We start from the raw sequence: 22,387 nt of genomic DNA, 5'->3' as shown, positions 1-22,387 counted from the left end.
AATATACTAAATCCCAACTTTATTATTTATTGTGCAAACAAACAAAAAATAATAAACTTAAACACCTACGTTTCACTAATGTATTTCCATACAATTAATTTAATTAAAAAAAATAAAAAATACAATTTAAATATGTTATAAATATTATATTTTGTAACAGCAATTCCATGCTTATATTGACACTAGTGACAGTTTCTAATGCGTTTAAATATAACAAAATGAACTCTATTATTTAATGTGAAAATAAAAAAAACATATGATAAATGTAGTTACCTATATTACATTATTGTGAAATCCATATGATTAATTTAATTAGAAAAAATAAAATAATACAAATTAAAAATTACAGCATAAAACTTTCCTATTGTCTCTTTCTAATACGTTTGAATATTATAGAAATGAACAACACGAAAAAAGTAAACATATAGATTACGCTGTTGTAATTCCTTACGATTAATTTATTACAAACATTAATTCAGTAAGGATTTCGTCCGTACTTACCTCCTCACCTCGTGTAAATTGCCTTGGAAATCTTACACGGCGTCGTTTGTTCCGCAGAGGTTTCCGGGGTGTACGCAGGTAGGGAGGGACGCGGTAGTTACCTTCATAAATCTTTTTTGTCGGCTCCCCACAACTAACAAGCCAACGGGTTACTACGCCTCTCTTCGAACCCTACGCCAGTGAATAACCGGTGAAACTTTTTGACGCTGCCGAACCGGCCTCAATAGATGGCAGAAGTCGATATCTATTTAAAACGAAATTTCAAAGCGTTCAAAATGGATAGAAGCTCAAAAGTGTCCTTTCAACTTACATTAATTTTGCCCGGTTAATTTAATTGGTGTTTCAAATAGCTTTTGTTAACTTGATATTTTGTGATTGGTTAATTGATAAGTATCGCGTAGCGCTTGTTTTGTCGTTCAGTTTAATCAGATATATTTGTAGTTAAATTAAGTTTTACATTTACAATTACTAATCTGTGTGATCTACTTTGTCTACCGATGAATTAAAATACACAATGGTAACTTTAGTAAAACATGATATTGCATAACATTTTCCAAAAAAAATATTCAGAATGCTTTTCAGTATCACTATAATGCCGCCGAACCATGACAGCCCAGTGGATATGACCTCTGCCTTCGATCCCGGAGGGTGTGGGTTCCAATCCGGTCCGGGGCATGCACCTCCAACTTTTCAGTTGTGTGCAGCAGCAAACGGCGCAGGAAAACATCGCGAGGAAACCTGCATACCAGAGAATTTTTTTAATTCTCTGCGTGTGAGAAGTCTGACAATCCGCATTGGGCCAGCGTAGTGGACTATTGGCCTAACCCCTCTCATTCTGAGAGGAGACTCGAGCTCAGCAGTGAGCCGAATGGGTTGATAACGAATATTATCACTGCCCGTAACCGTAATTATTTATTAGTTAATAAATGCGAAACTAATACGGTGCAAGAAGATTTTATGTTATGCATTAAAATTTATGTTTTAAAGAAAATCTTTTTACGAATACCTACACAATTCCTTCCGTATGTAGCGGCGTAGCGAAGCGTAGCAGTGCTACGAAGTGGTATTCTGCAAGTATCAATTTTCATCTATACTAATCTATACTAATATTAAAAACTGCAGAGTTTGTTTGATCGAGCGCGCTAATTTCAGTAACTACTGGTCTGATTTTGAAAATTCTTTCAGTGTTAGATAGCCCATTTATCGAGGAAGGCTATAGGTTATATATTATTCCTGTATTTCCACGGGAACGGGAACTACGCGGGTGAAACCGCGCGACGTCAGCTAGTATGAGTATAATATGACTGTGAACTATATTATTATCCTGCGCTTGTGTACTCTTATCATTAGGGTAACTTGGAAGAGATTGCTCTGAGGGATAAGGTCGCCTTTTGCGTATCATTTATTTTTGGTTTTTTAATTATAGCTACTATTTTATTTTATTACTCGTAGTACGAGTATGTCTATTTTCAATCGTTCTTTATAATTTTGTATTATATTTACAATGTTTATAATCTAAAAAGTGCAAATTAAAACATTTAAAAAACAAAGTAGTAAAACATTTATTAATATATTCATATCAATTAAATTGTTGAAAATGACAAATAATTTAATAATGTGTTTCGATTTTTCATATAGGATATTGCAAAAAATTCTTACTTTCTGATAAGTTGTGGCAAATTTTGACGGATATTAACGAATTCTTTCAGAGTGGTGATCAATCATAGCTGGCGAAGTTTTTGCATTAAGCTTGGCTATTTAAAATAAAAGTTACCGTATTATACCATATACTGCAAAATTTCTTCGCACTTTTTCAAACATCGCCATACATGGTATAAATAGTCATCATTAACAACCCTTATTCGGCTCACGAATTTATAAGAACCGTGATAGCCCAGCGAATATGACCTTGCCTCCGATTCTGGAGGGTGTGGGTTCGAATCCGGTCCGGGGCATTCACCTCCAACTTTACAGTTGTGTGCATTTTAAGAAATTAAATATCACGTGTCTCAATCGGTGAAGGAAAATATCGTGAGGAAACCTGCATACCAGAGAAATATCTTAATTCTCTGCGTGTGTGAAGTCTGCCAATCCGCCAATCCGCCAATTGGGCCAGCGTGGTGGCATGCCCAGCATCGGATTCGAACCTACGCCCTCCGAATCGAAGGCAGAGGTCACATCCACTAGGCTATCACGTCTCTTTATAAATAGTCTCTTAATGAAAAGTATTTAGTTAAATAAAATTGTTTGTAGTTATATTATTTAGGTAATTAATAGTAGATAATAATAGTAGTAGTTTAATAGTTTGTTTTATTGTTTATTTAAAAAAAAATCAAGTTGAAATACTATTTTATTCAACTAAAACGATTGATGAACCTATTACAGAATAATTATTTAAAGCCTCAATATTATAACCTCCTCCCTCAATATTTTGGTTTTTTATTTAAAATAATTATCGTCGTGGTTTGTACATTTAAGACTAATTTCAAAGTTTGAGAAGAATAATAAAAAAAGTGTTTTATTTTATCCTTAGGTAACCATCTAAAATACAAATAAAACTAACCTTACTATGACACGCAATATCCATTAGGTAATTGTTACATTTATATTCATTTTTCATACGACGTAATTATTCAAAACGCTTTTCTACGCAGAAACCCATTTGTGGATAAAGACATTTTTATTGCCTTTTTGATGAAACGCGAAACACAGTAGATACGGTGGATTATTGAGGGTGGACGGGTCCGGGAACACTGATCGGGCTATTATTCATTCATCCATCTTAGATGCCCCCAATAACTACTTATACGTCTTTTTTTTTTTTTTCTTTACAAGTTAGCCCTTGACTACAATCTTACCTGATGGTATGTGATGATGTAATCTAAGATGGAAGCGGGCTAACTTGTTAGGAGGAGGATGAAAATTCACACTCCTTTCGGTTTCTAGACGACATCTTACCGGAACGCTAAATCGCTTGGCGGTACGTCTTTGTCGGTAGGGTGGTAAGAAGCCATGGCCGAAGCCTCCCACCAGCTAGACCTGGACCAATTAAGAAAACCTCACTCGGCCCAGCCAGGGATCGAACTCAGGACCTCCGTCATTAAATCCACCGCGCATACCACTGCGCTACGGAGGACGTCAAGGTCGATAACCTAAACGAAAATTTAGATGTCAACTCGCAAAACAGGAAACGAAAAAACTATACCTAGTTTCTATTAATTTCAAGGACTATAAAAAGTAGTTTTGCATTACAAAAATATTTTAATCCGCTCTTTAATGACCTCAACTATGAAGTAAAAAGAAGTATCATAATAATTTACCTATTTTTTTTAAATATTTATTTAGTACCAATAGTCACACACAAAAGTAAAAAGAAAAACAGTGGACAAGGAAAAACTTATCTCCTTATGAGATCTCTGCCAGTGACCCTTGGCAGTGGGAGAGGTTGTAAACAAAGTGGGGAAACATATTATACTTAATATTTTTATAGTAAACATAAATTTTACTCTCATAGTACGAGTACATACAGATAGATCTGAATTTTGGAGAATTTTAGTCCTTGTTTATTGTTAGACACAATAATTGTCACTAAGAATCTCACTGGTTTGAGTTTATAAACCAAAGGCCGACGCCCTGCGGTTTTACCCGCGTAGTGCCCATTCCCATGAGAATACGGTAATAAAATATAGCTTAGTGCACTCACAAATAACGTGCTATCTGGTGAAAAAATAATTTTCAAAATAGGTTTAGTAGATTCAGAGATTACCCCTTAACACAACTTTTACCTCTTTATATGATTAGTATAGATTAAAAACGTTTCTGTATAATAATAATAATAACATGTAATTCAAACATTCTTTGACTCGTGTTGTAATTTTACTGTTTCAAGTAATACTCATCGCTTGGAATGAGAATGACAGAGTGTGTAATATTACATTGTTTGTTCTATTTAAACGAGAGCTACAGTAGCTCACGAATAAAACCATCTGCAAAGGCTATTGAAAACGTTACAACTTAAATAAAGTATTTAATATTATTTTTGTTATAACATTTTGATATTAAGTTCGTTATCAATCTAAATGTATGTGTGGTAACTGCTATAAAACTATCAGGTATTTCTTTCTTAGGATAAATTTTTCAACAGGGAAGTCAGAAGAAATAAACCATGGCTGAGTTAGCTGTGGGCTCTTCTCAGACCAACCCCTTACCAACCCTAGTAATTTTAATTTCAAGTTCTTAACTTGAATTACCACCATTAAATCATGACGTTTCAAAAGTGCTTGTAATTAGTTTACAAGCAGTTGAATTTTAATTTTATTTGATTTGAGTAGTGTTACAATTTTCTGCATTAGGGAATTTTAGTGGTATTATAACTCCGTGCCTTGGAGAGCACGTAAAGCTGTCTATTTCAGATAATATCATTAACATACCACGATAGTGATCGTTTCGAAGCCAAGCATTAGCACCCTAAGTTATCTTACCCGCATTTGAGCGCGGCTTGTCTTAGTTCTAAATCCTCTAAATAGAGCTGCCTGGCCCTACGTGGGTTATAAAAACAGGCTAATGACGAGGATTTTATATTAATCTTCACTTACTACAAAGAGGCACGATTTTTCGTTTGTTTCTTGCGCATAGGCTTCGAAACTACTTACTTAACAGATTTAAATACCAATGGAAGACACGAATATCTTAGCATTCCATGGATTCACCGTGCGGGTGCCGGGGCTATCGTGTGGTAGAGAGAAAAACCCCGAGCAGAGTCTTGAACTTGTGACTACAGGATGTAGGGTTAAGGAATTCCTTGACGATCGATCAACACTCCCCGTTCTCTGTTCGTGTTATTTTTCATGCCTAGCCAAATTTGGTAAGATCCTATTAGAGCAGCTTTGGATACTCGTTCTAATATAGAACTAGCTGCACTGCTAGACTATATTCTACTACTATATTTTATTTTCGTATTCTCGCGGAAACGGGGACTTTGTTGATGAAACCGCGGGTAGGCTATTAAAAGAATATAAAGTGAGTTTAAGTATACAAAGTAAGCAACAAAAATGTAATATCACTTTTTTCTTTGTTACAGTATCGATGGCGAAGCATTTGTGCGCTAAGTTCAGGGGGCTTCGTACTTCTATACTGGAGGCTGAGGCTAGCGGGCGCCCCGGCTTCGTTCGCCTCAGCGGACAATCCTACTGCCAAGGACCCTTCTATACTTACGAGATTTTATACCTTTACCTACCTCCCAGTTTTTAATTTTTTTCTCCTAGTATACCCATTTCAATTAAGCTTCGACTGGTCTATGGACTCTATACCGAGAATAACAACGTTATTCGACATCAGAAATGTCTACTCACTAGTTTTCTACGCCGTTATATCTAAAGTAACGTGGAGATTGTTATCACACGAGCTAAGAATGCAGCAAGAGAGGAAAGAAAAATTTTACAAGAAACAAAACAATAAGATAAAACAGAAATGGAACTATAATTGTAAACACTACAACAGAAGACACGGTTGCAGCGAGAGGAAAAGCATTATACCGCATAAAGAAAACGCCTCGTCCAAGAGAAGTATGTGTCCATGCAACGTGTGTAAACACACACTCACAGAGGAGCACACAACCTTGTGCCGAGCTATTAACAATAACAACACAATGATGAATGCCACCGCCTGCGTGTGTGTTGTAGCGCACAAGAAATTTAAGACACAAAATACGCCAAATTACGTGAACCGCAGTCCTCGAGTTGCGATGTTATTATTCACGGCGTTTATGGTGTTGCCGTTCGTGCCAGCTAGTAATATCCTCTTTTACGTGGGCTTCGTCGTGGCAGAGCGCGTGTTGTATATACCTAGTGTTGGATTTTGCTTGTTACTCGGCTTGGGCGCGGGTACTGTTACGAGAAATTGGAGGCGATGTGAAACGCGTAGCCGTATATTTATGCTGGCTCTGTTGACGACGCTACTCGCTATGAGTTGTGCGACTTTACGACGGAATCTAGATTGGTACGACGAAGAAAGTCTCTTCAGGAGCGCTCTGCACATCAATCCACCTAAAGGTAAGACTATAAAATTTTTATTCGTAAATATTTTATGATCTTTTCAAACAAGGTTTACAAAACTGCAATGAAAATCAAAAACAGAAATGATTTTTTACTCTTAAAGTGTGCTAAGGCTATTCTTATATTTACTACCTGTACAATAATATTTCCCTGGAAGGCATTAGGTTATACTATAAAAACGATACGCGCAAGATAAGTTAGCGCGTGGCCAAAATTGGAACTAATGAAAAGTGCCGCCACCTTGTCGTCTATCTCTACCTATCTCATAGCGGGTAAATGAGATCACTGGCAAAATATTTGCGCCGCCAGTCGCGCGCAGACTTATCTTGCGCATACTCTACTACGAAAATTTAATAACAGCATTGCTATAAAGCTATGGATGAAAAAATAACAATACTACAGAAACAAACAGTTTATTTTTAAAACATGGAATGCGCAAAATATTTTAAATTCTTTATTCTTTATTCTCGTAACTATGTCAATATGGAACTCTGTTCCGTCAGGTAGACTCCTATAACGACTAGTAGGGGAGTCAAAGAGTACATAAAACAAGCTTATGCAGGAAACAGCTCCAATTTTGTTGTTTTTTTTTTAAAGTAATGTTTTTTTATGTTATTTAAAATCAGAAATGTTTTGGTGCGGGGGCGAAATGATTTATATTGTTAATAAATATCTATGCTATTTATATAATAAATAATTTAAAAATAGAAAGAAAGAAAGAAATACTACCGACTTCAAAAATACAAACGTTTGCAGATAACTAATAAGCGAAAGAAAATATTATAATATTTTCTTATATATTGATCACTCCCGACAATCAGTCATCTACTATTTTCCCTGCTATAGGGTTCGAATTATTTTTTCATATTTATATGAGACTATCTCTGAAAATTCCTTTATAATAAAAAAAGATTTATCAAAATCGGACCACTAAATAAAAAGTTGGTTTTACATTGAAAATATTCTGATGTTTTCTTCTGCTTATTAGTTTCCTGCATAAGTTTATATTTTCGATGTCGGACAAAACACTTTGTCTTTTAATTATTTAATATACAAATAGCATATGTATTTTTTAATCATTTCGCCCCCCCCCCCCTCCCCCAAAGGTTTCTGATTTCAAATAATATCAAAAAACAAACTGAACAAAACTGAAAAAAAAAATCATCAAAATCGGTGCTGTTTCTGAGCAGGTCGAGGATATATGCCCTATTGATTCTATAGCGCATATGCTCTTCCTAAGTTAATACGTCTTCGTCATTCAAAACTACGACATAATTAATTTGTTTGAGAGACAGTCACAAAGCACCGCCAGTCCACGCCGTGTTAGGTTTGCAAAGTTTGAAAAGAGGCCGTCGAAACTCCACAGAATGTTTGACGACATCTCGGGCGGTCGACATTGTGGTTTTAAAGTGGGAGGTTCCTGGTACGATTCTCAGCGGAAATTGGCAATTAATAATGAATTACTCGTAGGTTGCTATTTTCGTAGCAGCTTCTATAGTTTAGGTAAAGAGACGACGAGACGATACCGATGTTGCGTAGGTTGCGTTTTCAATGTAAGATTCTTTGTTTCCGGTAGTTTGTTTTATTAGCAACTAGCAACGGTTTCACCTGCGTAATTCCCGTTTCTGTGAGAATACGGGAATAAAATGTATCCATTGTTATTCGGTAAAAACGTAGCTTTCTAAAAGTGAATGAATTTTTTAAATCAATAATGTTTTATTTAATTTTATGCTGTGGTATTGGGTATACTGGGTGACATTAAAAGTATAAGTAGAGTTAAAAGTAGTAGTACTAAAACAATTATAATAATCCTTAATTCCTTTCCACAAACTAAAAAATCTACTGAAATATTTGAATGTGGATAGATATCAACAAAAAGTGAGGTGTCAATACATTTTTATGGTTATAAAAACTCAAAAATCATTTATTTCAATTATGAGGTTTGTTTACAAGCACTTTTGAAATGTCAGCTAATAATACTATCAGACAGTGTTGATAATAATTAGTCGAAAACTTAAAACTAAAGTTATGAGGGTTCCAAACTCGCCTTGATACGAGAAGAACCCACAACAAACTCAGCCAGGGTTTATTTTTTTGTTTATAACCATTATACAAATTTATCTAAAACTATACTCAATATAGTTTATCATCTAAATAATCCTTAACACTATATTTTCCTTATAAATTACTAGCGGACGCCCGAGACTTCGTCCGCGTGGAATTCAGTTTTTCACAAATACCGCGGGAGCCATGGATTTTTCCGGGATGAAAGCCTATATGTTAATCCAGAGTAAAAATTATTTCCATTCCAAATTTCAGCCAAATCGCTTCAGTAGCCGCAGCGTAAAAGAGGAGCAAACTTACACTTACACACTTTCACACTTACACACAAACTTTCGCCTTTATAATTTTAGTTGAATTGTCATAGAGGTTGTAGATGCTTTTATATAATTATACATTCGCTCGAAAACATAACACAATCACAACCAAAATCACGTTTTTTTTTTAATATATATATCATTTACTATCTTTTTCTTACAGTGCTACAGTGACCTTTCCAGGATAGCATTAAACATGCATGCTCCGTGTCCCTCGGGGCACACCCGGCCTGCTGTTCACATCACAACTTTCGTGCAAAGAGAAAAGTTTGCCTCAATGGCCCTCATTTGAACTCACTCTATTCGCAAAATGTTACCCTTAGCCCCGTAGTATTAAATTATCCTAATATAGAAGTTGCTACGTATGAAATTTCCATGAAAGCTTCGCTGAAACATAAACTAATTCTCTATGCTAATATTATAAATCTAGTGTTTGTATGCGTTCATCAATCTAATTACTAGGTTTAAATTGAACTACTTTTGTGCTAATTTATAGCATACAAGTAGTTTAATTTCCTATTTCATAGATAGATAAGTACTAAGATAGGTACCTGGTTTTTTGGCTGGTAGGAGGCTTCGGCTGTGGCTAGTTACCACCCTACCGGCAGAGACGTACCGTCAAACGATTTAGCGTTCCGGTACTATGCCGCGTAGAAACCTAAAGGTGTGTGGATTTTCATCCTTCTCCTAACAAGTTAGCCCGCTTCCATCTTAGATTGTATCATCACTAACCATCAGGTGAGATTGTAGTCAAGGGCTAACTTGCAAAGAATAAAAAAAACCTAGTTAATAACTCGCCCAGAACAGATATTTTTAAAGTCTACTATTTATAGAAGAGTCCTTTAGTGAAAACAAATTTGTTTAGGACGAATCCATTCTCAGACATCAGTATTCAGAATATAAATACAACAGTATATTAAGAGTACGTACTTACACTAAATTTAAACTGATAATGAAAACTAATAAAGTACTTGGACCTCAAATGAAATTATCTATATTCAGTATAGTCTAGAATGAGTACTATGTTATTCATTTCAATGAATGGTCATGTCATGAAAAGCTATAACTACCTTTTTGGTCAATTATCGCTTGGCTTTTGGATCAAGGGCCGGATATAGAATGCAGCTATCCATGAGACTGCGTGTATCGTGAGTTTCCTAACTCTGAAACCTTACCCGCCGGTTTCTTTAGCTTGCAATTAAACTCCACAGCTTGTATATCAATATATAATATTTTTACTATAATACTTTATCTACTTTATCTCAAACTCTTATTTACCTATTTATTTACACTTTGTTCAATTAATTTTAACAACACTTATAAAATTTAATTTAATTATTCACTTTAATTTCCGCTAAGTAACTCCTGTTTTTAATTCATAATTCTTTAATTATATACTATAATTCCCGATAAGTAACTCCTGTTTGTAATTCATAATTATTTATTTGTTCAGTTTTTGTATGATACAAAACCTAAACATGCCCATAATTATACTAAACGTTAATAATATAGCGTAATCAAAATAATATTCATCCAAATTGTTTATCACAAATTTTGATAACATGCAAGAAATCAGCAGGTAGTATGTACATGTAATGCCCCTCTAAAAACTCTATGGTCGAATAAACTAGCGTAAAAATTCGTCTACCCACTAAAGGCTGACTCAATCCAATTTGTCCCGGTGTGTATTCGAAACAAGCCAATCAATGGCGCGCCCTCTATTACGGCTCGCTAGAATAGAACTGGCGATCTAATCAGCTAAGCTCCAGCTTTATCGAATACACCTTTTCCAGTGATAACTGATCTATCGGACAAGTTACTTGCAGATTAATGCCACGTCGAACGTGAGTTTCAAATTGAAATTCTGAATTTCGAATCCATTTGTTACTTTGTGATACGTTGATCGTTATGGTAAAGTTCATTTCGGATTTTACTCGTGGGTTATTCCTCTCCTCCATTCATAGTCATAATAGCTTTAGGGATTATTTTGGTTACTAAAACCTATTTGCCTAACTAGTTCAACTATTAGCAACAACCACAACGGCTTATCTGAGGTCTATCATTACTTACTCTAGTCTAGTCAAGTCTAACATTGCAGCTAGTTTTAGGCGTTACCTACTCTGTTGAAGAAGAATTTGAAGAAAAATGCCATATTGAACGTGAGTTTGAAACTAAAATTCAGAATTTTAAATCCATTTGTTATATTGCGATACGTTGATCGTTATGTCATATTGTATTTCACTCGTGGGTTGTCCAGTTCACTTTCATACTATTAATTTTCTTAATAGTTTTAACTACTGGATAGCGGGATTATTATGGTTACTAAAACCTATTTGCCTAACTAGTCCAACTATTAGCAACAACAACAACGGGTTATCTGAAGTCTATCATTACCTAGTCTAGTCTAGTCAAGTCTAACATTGCGGCTAGTTATAGGTGTTCTAGTTATAATATGCCTAGATGATACGATTGAATTCATAGACAAATCAGTCAACCTCCATAACATTCAGTAATTTAAGAAGCTACAAGATAGAGAGAAGATTATGAAATACTTGTTTACTAAAACCTATTTGTCTAACTAGTACAGCTACTAGTGACTACCACGACGGCTAATCTCTCAAAGTTTGTTGGTCCTCTTTACTGCTGTGGAAATTCTTCAGCATTTAGCATGATAGCTTACAGATATGCATCATGTAAATCTTGCATACTGTAATCAGTTGAATGTTTAAGTGACTCAATAATTTTAAGACCAAATAATGTACCACATTCTTGCAAATATATGATTTGATTTGATTTCCAGATAATAATCTACAGAACAAGTTATTTGTAAATTAATGCTATGTTGTATATGAGTTTCTAAAATTTCAAATTGATTTTTTCGACCGTAATGGCTAAATTTATTTTGGACTTTACATATATCCATAATCATATTAAGCCAAATAATGTATTAGAATCTAAGTGCGTGCTAAATAAATTATAAATACTAGTTGTTTAAACTTTGGACTTGACTTACCTTGTAGGAGATTTCGTCCAACTTTTTGCTATAAAGAATTTAAGCTTCAGAATAGAGAGAATATTTTGATAACTAAAACTGTTTGTCTAACTATTAATCTCATGAATAATTTTCAACTGTAAATCTCTCACGTAAACTTTGTTCAAGAAGTTTTACAAAACTAGCTAAAATACAATTAATTTGTTTGACAGTAGAAAATACTTATCCACACCGAGTTCTTGAAAGTTATGTGGAAAGAGGCTGTCAAGAGTTCGCGAGTGTCACTTGAGAGCTTATAATGTATTTACTGCCTATTCTCGTAGTCCGGCTTTTCTGCGACATTTCTGAATGTGTATGTACGATGCCTCCAGGGATACATACTCTCACAGCCCTCTCTTCTAGGCACAACTTTCATGTATTTCTTGTAAAGAGAAAAGTTACGGTTAATGGTTAATATACGTATGTATGTATTTATAAATATGATCGTGTGTTCCAATTTTCAAGTCCTGGGTTTTGAAAAGACATTTATGAAATATTGAGATATGAATTACAGACAAGTGCTATACTTAGTATACAACACTTTTATACAACTTACTCGTAGTTGCATATTTGAAAAATTGTTATTACTATATGTAATAGTTAATATGTTATTACTATCTTACTATCCTTCTAATATTATAAACGCAAAAGTTTGTCTGTATGTTTGGATGTTTGTTAATCTTTAACGCCGCGTATTCTGTTACTTTTTATCCCGAAAAAGCCCATGGTTTCCCGAGATTTGCAAAAACTGATGATTTTGATGATTTGAATGTTTGTTACTCTTTCACGCTTCGACTACTGAACTGACTTAGCTGAAAATTGGTATTGAGGTATATTATAGTCTGGATTAATACAAAAGCTACTTTTTATCCCGGATAATTCCATGGCTCCCGAGGGATTTGTGAAAAACTAAATTCCACGCGGACGAAGTCGCAGGTGTCTGCTAGTAATAAAATAAAACCTGCTTGCATAATAATCAGTTTGATCTCATTTGTAGTTATTATTCTTTCAATGAATACGATAGGTATTAGGTATAGATAGCAAATAGAAAGGGTTCACGGGTTTACCCAAACACAACTTATGAGTAAACACTGCATTACATTTGTGCAGTGTTATCCTTGGGTATGTTTGCATTTTCATAAAATAATCTATACGATATATTTTATAGAGGTAACGTTTATAAGCTTACGTATTTGTGAGTATGTCAGAGGGTAATCTCTGGTTCTACTGAAAAGATTTTTAAAATTTTTCACCAATAACCTGAGTTATTGTGAATATCATAGAAACATACATGCTACAGAAACATATAGTGTTAAGAATTGTTTAACATAGTTGAGAACTACCAATTCTTGTTGACGATTGATGATTAATTGTTAGATTATTTAAGCTATTTAGAATATATATATTACTAGGTATATTTATACAGTTATATCTTGTAAACAGTGTATTAGTTGCCTAGATGTAGTTCTTACTTGTATCTTTTATTATATTACTTTTGTTAGGGATGATTAGTTATAAGAGTGCCAATTATAGATAGAATAAATACTGTAATAATATAGTAACTAATTTCCTAGATTTATATACTTTAGATATAAGCTTTAATAAACGTTATTTAGTACCCGTCTATCATTTTCCACTAGCATAAATTAGTATATTCTATTAGTTGTTAACTGCTTAACAAGTATATACGGACTAGTGTATTGCTGTCCTTGTCAAACATACCTCTCGCTCTATTATAATGTATCCATCTCACTCTTACTTATAAGTTTGTCTCCTTCATTTGTACCATATCTGTTTCAATAAAGTATACGGGTTGTGAGCGCTTCTAATCCCATATAATTCTGCACCCCAATAATATTTCACACACTTCACTCCCGAAGCCTGAAGCGATCGCACCTCTACTTAACAAGAAATACGTGTTTTATTTATACGCGTCACTCCCTGTGGTTTGGACTCTCCAAAATCCTCCACAGTGCATGGTCCTTCGTACCGGATTCACCGAGCCGGCAAACATCATTGAAGATAAGCTCAGGCAAGAGAGCGTCTCCGTGGAAGAACTGAAGAGGAATCAACCTATCGCCGCAGAACAGGGTTCCGCGGGCTTGGAAGATCGTTCAGTTGGACCACGGAACTGAAGTGACGTCATCGAAGTCTGCCTAGACCGAAGAAAAGGCATCGACCCTTCGCTGCGGGTGCATTGAGGCGAAGCTCAGTAGTAGCTGCCGAAGACCGCGAGGCTTGTGGGGAAGATCGTTTCATCGAGCTACAGACTAACCGAAGATCTACGACGCAACGACGAAAAGGAATCCACCTTCGCTGCGGGTGCGTTGAGGCGAAGCTCAGCAGTAGCTGCCGAAGACCGCGAGGCTGTTGGGAAGATCGTTTCGTCGCGCTGTAGAAAACCTTCAAAGGAGTCACACCTTCAACAAAACGAAGAGGAATCCACCTTCGCTGCGGGTGCATTGAGGCGAAGCTCCGAGTAGCTGCTGAAGACCGCGAGGCTGTTGGGAAGATCGCTTCGGCGCGTTGGAGAAGACTTCAAGGGTGTCAACTTCAACAAACCGAAGAGGAATCCACCTTCGCTGCGGGTGCATTGAGGCGAAGCTCGGAGTAGCTGCTGAAGACCGCGAGGCTGTTGGGAAGATTGCTTCGTCGCGTTGGAGAAGACTCTAAGCGGTTTACCGCGCCTCATCTGTTCACCACCTAACGGTGTCAAACGGTGAACAGTGAGTTAACGCCTAACGGCGGGAGCAGTATACCAGACGATACTGCCAGCTTGCCTTAACCGGCAGCTGTAACAGTCTGATCGCGCCGATACGGTTCACGTGAGATAGGGGTCCTCCTAGTAGGCACAGCCGAGGGTGTCGGGCGTTCCTCCCGATACCTGAGCACTCTAACCCTCACGTGTTACCCTCTGTCGGGCGATTCCCACCTCACCTTACCTATTATTCCATCCCTGGGAGAGTGTGTCTTTCGAGACCCTCAAACAGGACTGCTAGGGTATTAGGGCTAATAGGGCAGTTAGGGTATTAGGGACGGTAGGTTTATTAGGATATTTATGTATTTTATTCATATTTTTTAGGGTATTTATTTATTTTATTTTTCGAGTATTTATTTATTTTATTTAGGATATTAGGGTTAGTAGGATTAATAAGGTTTTAGAGATAGTAGGATTGGTACTGCCAATAAAACCTCGAGGACACAGAAACCACGGTTGGCTTCAAAATAGATTAACTATAAAACCACGACTTACGCAAGAAAATGGACGGATTGATAAGCACAGAATTACGGAATCTGTTGCAATGCCTTCAAAAAGTAGGACAAGTTTCACATGATGACCCCCGCATAAATAATAATCGGACACAAGCTATAGATGAAGAACCTCGCATGGATAAACGGATACGAGACTGTAAGGATAAGGAAAAGAGAAGAGCCATTTTAAAGGCTCGTATAGAGATCAAACAAGCACGATTGGAACGAGCAAAGGTAGAAGTTGAATTAGCAAAATTAAAAATAGAACTATCACAACTCACAGAAAACAGTAGCTTTAATAAAGAAACAGAAATTGTTGATAATAAACCAAATAATTTTCCAATATCAAGTAAAAATAAAGACTTCATAAATATTTCAGAGAGAACGGATGCGACACAAAACATATATAGTGATTTAAAGTCAAACTCTGATATCGACTCCAAAGATGAAATAGGAATAATTTCCACAAACTCTATTACAAGAGATAAATGTGCAGGAATACTTTTACTTAAACAAGAGACTAGTAGGACAATAAATAATTGGCCGCACAAGCTCGAAAATAAACAATGTGGCAAATTCGGCAAAAACCCAAATACCGAACAAGATGCATTTATATCCTCAATTAATAAACAACAAAAAGCCATACATTTTAAATTAACAGCAATAGAGATGTATGCACCAAGCTTGATGTCGATAGCTAAATTAAAGAAACCACCTACAAGTATATTTCACTTGTTAAGTAATCAAATAAGTGGCATTTGTCCTTTGAAAGTAAACTTACTTGAAAAGAAAAATCATTATAGTTCAATCAAAGTAGAAAATCTCAACTTGGCCTCAAAATCAATCACAAAAGAAAACATCAAAGATTACCCATGTTTGAAGTATAAACGAGCGCAAACAAAATTGGACGCCGCACTATCTTCGGAAATTATACAGCAACATAATAACAACTTAAGAAGCAATGATTCGAACAATCCACAATCATTGAATTACTTCAAATTAAAACTGCGCTGCATTAAAGATAAAACTAACCCGACAATATTAGATAGCAAATACAAACTACATGAAACTACAGAAACACGAGAACCAACTAACGAAACAACAAATCTCACCGCAAGACAATCACCTGCAAGTAATGAAATAGTTAAACTTAGTTTATTGCATCCACCTGCAAAAAGTAGAGTAATACGTTTCAACTTAAACCTTAATATCATGAAACAGGAACCGCTTTGTGTAATAGAAAGAAAAATATTTAAAAAACCTACAATAGAGATAAATAGTCCAGTAATAAGTTGGAGAGCCAAAATAGCAAAAGAATTTAACGAAGAAATCATAAATGGTATAATGCAACCACCTGCACATAATAAAATAACACTTCTAAAGCTACGCCGCGATAATAATATAATACAACAACTTATCTGCTATTGTTTAAAACTAAAAGAAGGTACAATAAAATATGTTGCCGAAACACTCGACCCGATTTTATTATTATCAGCCGCAAATGAGAAAACAATGGCACTACAGCAAGAAAGTGATAACCACCTGTGCATGAAGATAACAATAGCGTCACAAAACATGAAAAAACTTGGACAACATTACAATGAACAGAATATAAAACTAATCTTACACAAACCTCCGTATTCGGTTGTTCACTTCAAGGGATCGACTTTCGAAGAAACAAATATAATAATATGGAAATTAAAATTGTTAACCCCTGGCACTGAATGCACAAATATACAAATATATCTAAATGATGAAGCGCAAGTTGTAGAATTTAATAACCTTTACTTCAGTCAACATATAGTTATCCAATTAGAAACATTAAATATAACAGAAAAGCCATTCAGGAAAATAACACGGAATCAGTACTATAGTCTAAAATTTATACAAAGACGCATAATAATATATGAATCGTCTAAAAGCAGTCAATTTCTAGACGAGGGGGAGCTGAATACTAATAAAAATTGTATACATGCATCTTGGAAAACCAGACTCAAGAATTTTAGAAAACTTGGTCTTGGTAGTAAGGCACGACTTACTTCAAGACAACGTATTAAAGATTACATAGAAATAGCATAAGAATCATTAATCAATAAAAACAAATTAATAAAGCAATATACATAGAAATAATATAAGTCAAATGATCAAAATCTTCAATAAGAAGAAGATAACTTAGTACTAACAATTGTGTTTCTATAATCTCAACAAGGGTGAACTTCAATTAGACATTCGAATTAGTTAAGACTTAATCACATTTATTAATTGGTTACGTCAGAAAAAATCTAATATTTTACGAGTAATTACTACTTTGACCAATGTAGTAATATATTCAACATCAAGTATAGTAACAAAGAAGCCTACTTCACTAATTTCACAACTCATTAGCATATACACATACTGTAACGTTATTTAAGAACACAGCTATCTATACGAAGATTGTGAGCGTGATATCAGCATCATCGTCTTACATGAACTTAGCGCCTTTGACAGCATAACCAATTTATTGTAATATAAGTTTATAATATTATAATTTGTATAAAGATTAGACAACCTCGACTCATGTAACGCAATATTGCGAACATTAAAATTTATTTACTTACTGCTGTTAGATAGCGCTTGCATCGTCAACCCATAGATTTAGTGCTGCAGATTATATCTTGACATATCTTATCTTCGCACGAGGGGGAGACTGTTAAGAATTGTTTAACATAGTTGAGAACTACCAATTCTTGTTGACGATTGATGATTAATTGTTAGATTATTTAAGCTATTTAGAATATATATATTACTAGGTATATTTATACAGTTATATCTTGTAAACAGTGTATTAGTTGCCTAGATGTAGTTCTTACTTGTATCTTTTATTATATTACTTTTGTTAGGGATGATTAGTTATAAGAGTGCCAATTATAGATAGAATAAATACTGTAATAATATAGTAACTAATTTCCTAGATTTATATACTTTAGATATAAGCTTTAATAAACGTTATTTAGTACCCGTCTATCATTTTCCACTAGCATAAATTAGTATATTCTATTAGTTGTTAACTGCTTAACAAGTATATACGGACTAGTGTATTGCTGTCCTTGTCAAACATACCTCTCGCTCTATTATAATGTATCCATCTCACTCTTACTTATAAGTTTGTCTCCTTCATTTGTACCATATCTGTTTCAATAAAGTATACGGGTTGTGAGCGCTTCTAATCCCATATAATTCTGCACCCCAATAATATTTCACACACTTCACTCCCGAAGCCTGAAGCGATCGCACCTCTACTTAACAAGAAATACGTGTTTTATTTATACGCGTCACTCCCTGTGGTTTGGACTCTCCAAAATCCTCCACATATAGGCTATAGAAACATATAGGCTATAGAAACATATAGGCTATAGAAACATATAGGCTTTAGAAACATAAAGGCTATAGAAACATACAGACTACATTTTATAAACCCAAGGAAATGGTGTCTACGCGAGTGAAACTGCGGAAATCACGTGGTGTTTACATAAATTGAGTATTTTTTGTATCATTATTATGCCTCCTTAACAAACGGATAGTATTTTGTGTTAATTACATGTAATAAATACCAAGTAGTACAAAATATGGCTATATTCCTACTGTAAAAAAGGTATTTGCACTTTACATTAAGAGCTTAGCAGCTTCATCTTCAATTCATTACTTCGATAAATTTTAATGAAGTGAAAAAGCTTTTATTTAGTTTAAAAGTCCTTGTACTATTAAGCTTTTATTTACGTTAAGACATAAAGCTTATGATTATTATAAAACATGTGTAGAATAAGGTTTAATTAACTAATAAATCATGTAATGAGATTCTAAGTAATGTGGTTTTAAGTACTTAAGAAGTAGAAAGAATAGAAAAGAGACTGTCGGGTCGTCGAGTATCACCAGAGAGTTTACTAAGTAACAGAAATGACAGACTAAATACGCCAGTGATAGGAAAACAATATTTTAACTCAATTATGGCACTATCGAAGGGTGTCCAAAGTAAAACTATTCAACTTCGTTCCAGGTGTGTTCGTTTGTTACATAAAATAGGGAGGATACGGAAGTAAGTGGCTTATGAAACTTTCCCTTTGAACTGACTGTATGTTTCTTAGTTCAACGTCAATTCAGCAAAGATATGGAAATACTTTGAGAACGATTTTTAAGCAAAATCAAGTAAGGGTTTTATTTACGAGTGTGTTATTCAGTTGACTTACCTTTATTGACTGGCATTTGTTGTTATCCGCTAACTCGCATTGAACGTGGTGGGTCTAAGCTCCATATCCGTTAAAATAGGCTGATAATAATGGTTGGTGATGACTCTTTCTATAGCATTTAAATATACAAATCGATGCTCTTGCCTTTATCAAATTTCATTCAAATTTTATGCAAAATTCGAGATTTTTTGGATAACTTTAGTCTACTAAACTTCTTGCTGTTATTGAAAGAAAATATCCCTATTATAAGTACAATTAAATGATTATACTAATATATAGTTACTATAATAACTTCGTGGATATCAACAGCTTTGTGTAAATATTACCCAACACTGATATTTCCGTAGAAAAAACACAAGCGACAAATAAAACAGATAAGTGAATTATCTCCACGTGATAAAAACGATATTTCTGGTAAATTGTAACACTATCGAAGGATGTTTGTTATAAGGTAATCTTGTCTTAGAAACAAAATTTAAAATTAAGTAGGAACTTTATCAACCTTTTGCTTTGTTGTCACTTAACCTGACATTTTTGACGGCCTCCGTGGCGCAGTGGTATGCGCGGTGGATTTACAAAACGGAGTTCCTGGGTTCGATCCCCGGCTGGACAGATTGAGATTTTCTTAATCGGTCCAGGTCTAGCTGGTGGGAGGCTTCGACCTTGGCTAGTTACCACCTTACCGGCAAAGACGTACCGCCAAGCGATTTAGCGTTCCGGTACGATGTCGTGTAGAAACCAAAAAGGGGTGTAGATTTTCATCCTTCTCCTAACAAGTTAGCCCGCTTCCATCTTAACTGCATCATCACTTATCATCACGTGAGATTGTAGTCAAGGGCTAACTTGTAAAGAATAAAAAAAATAAACATTTTTATTGCCACCCAAGATTTGCCTAATTGGTGTTCAAGAAAATCTATTAAATCAGAGAAAAAAGTAATATCATATTCTTAATAATTAATTGATATTTTGTCTAACTTCTTGTATGATTTTTATAACAATCCTAATAATTGTGTTATTTAGAATTCCTACTTATTTTGGTTGAAACCAATGTAATTTGGTTAGGTTGAAATTGGTTGAAACCAATGTAATTTCGATCTTTTAATTATCTTTCGAGTACCTAAATTAGAGAATAAGTTCCTAAAGGTTCTCAATGACAAATAGGAAGGGATAATATGCAAAGGGAACTGTTACCTTTATATATTTTTTTACCAATAAAATAAGGAGATATTGCAAAAGTAACACAATACCACAACTTTTAGTAATACACAATACACATATAGGTTGCAATAATAAACCTCTCAGGAAGTCTCTAGCATATTCTAGTAACTGCGCGCGAGAAGTAAATATGGCTAATGTAAAAACACTACCACGTTATTAGATTCTCCATAAGCGAGATGGTAAAAGCCACTCGCATTTATTTCCGCTTTGTGGTACACACTTGCCATTTTCCTGTCTCGGTTCAAACAGAATTATCACAACATTACAGAATAGAGAGGAATATTGAATACATACAAGAGGAACAATGTTTAATGCACTTATGCTTTTTATTTTAATAATATTTATAACATAGAGGTTGTACTTAGACCGCCACGTGGAATTTTGAGTGAACTTTTATGGCTCCTATAGTCGTTTTATAGTCAATATCTTAAAGCAAAAAGCTTCGACCAACATCCTAAGAAGCTTTCACTGAACTGTTGGATCAATTGTATAACTGCTACACAAGACAGTAATCCTCGAAAAGCGTGTATTGTGAAGACGTTCCTTACTTAGGTGTCCTGACCTTAGGATCCTTCAGTACACAAATACCCAGAAACCGGAAGGATGGAATGTTTATTTAGTTGTGTAGTTGTCATATTTTCTATATTGTGAATATTCCTATTGTTAGAGACATGATAGCCCAGTGGATATGACCTCTGCCTTATATTCAGAGGGTGTGGGTTCGAATCCGGTCAGGAGCATTCACCTCCAACTTTTCAGTTATGTGCTTTTTAAGAAATTAAAATATTGTGTCTCAAACGATGAAGAAAAAACGTCGTGAAGAAACCTGCATACCTGAGAATTTTCTTAATTCTCTAAGTATGTGAAGTATGCCAATCCGCATTGGGCCAGCATGGTGAACTAAGGAATAACCCCTCCCAATCTGAGAGGAGACTTGTGCTATCGTAACAACCTATGCTCAGATCCACCGAATATACCTAATTATAAAGTATCTTTGCGTGATCAAATCAGAAATGAGGAGATCCGCAGAAGAACCAAAGTTACCGACATAGCTCAACGAGTTGCGAAGCTGAAGTGGCAATGGGCGGGGAACATAGTTCGAAGAGCCGATAGACGTCGGGGTCCTAAAGTGCTGGAATGGCGACCCCGCACTACTAAGCGCAGTGTTGGTCGACCCCCAACCAGGTGGACTGACGACATCAAGCGAGTCGCAGGGATTCGCTGGATGCAGGTGGCTCAGTATCGTGATGTTTGGAAGTCCCTACAAAAGGCCTATGTCCTGCAGTGGACGTCCATCGGCTGATATGATGATGATGACGATGATATTAAACCTATAAAAATGGCCGACTATTCAATGTTTGCCGCTACAAATATTATTTTATCGGTTAAATGTAACAATGTAACAAACTCGTGTTTTAACAGAATAATAAAATTTTATTAATTTTCTATTTTGAGAAACAGCAAACAATCCGAACTCAAATATTATCAGATAAATTTGGGACATCACAGCAGGTATAAGCCGGTATGTTAAGTCTGAGGTTTATCGAAAACACCTTATGTGGAGATAAGCTGTCTAAGAGATGGTAGTTTCCGGATAACTACAGCGCCGAATGTCGTTTATTAATTGAAATTCCCAAACCATAATAGTGTTTTAGACTCTCGTAACTTTGGAAATGTACTACTTGACAATTTCAATAATAATGCAAGTTATTCTGAAAATCTGTAGAT

General features: G+C 35.1%; 1 protein-coding gene across 1 annotated transcript in view; it reads left to right on the top strand.

The window, feature by feature from the left end:
• Positions 1 to 22,387, top strand: part of LOC112044983 (protein O-mannosyl-transferase TMTC2) — a 160,435-nt gene that overhangs the window by 87,971 nt on the left and 50,077 nt on the right. The window contains exon 4 of the mRNA XM_024081009.2: positions 5,582 to 6,551. Coding sequence (XP_023936777.2) covers positions 5,582 to 6,551 — 970 coding nt within the window. The remainder of the gene's footprint in view (positions 1 to 5,581; positions 6,552 to 22,387) is intronic.

The sequence above is a fragment of the Bicyclus anynana genome, chromosome 9 (assembly GCF_947172395.1).
Source record: "Bicyclus anynana chromosome 9, ilBicAnyn1.1, whole genome shotgun sequence".
Taxonomy (NCBI): domain Eukaryota; kingdom Metazoa; phylum Arthropoda; class Insecta; order Lepidoptera; family Nymphalidae; genus Bicyclus; species Bicyclus anynana.
This window is presented reverse-complemented; position numbering and strand designations above follow the sequence as displayed.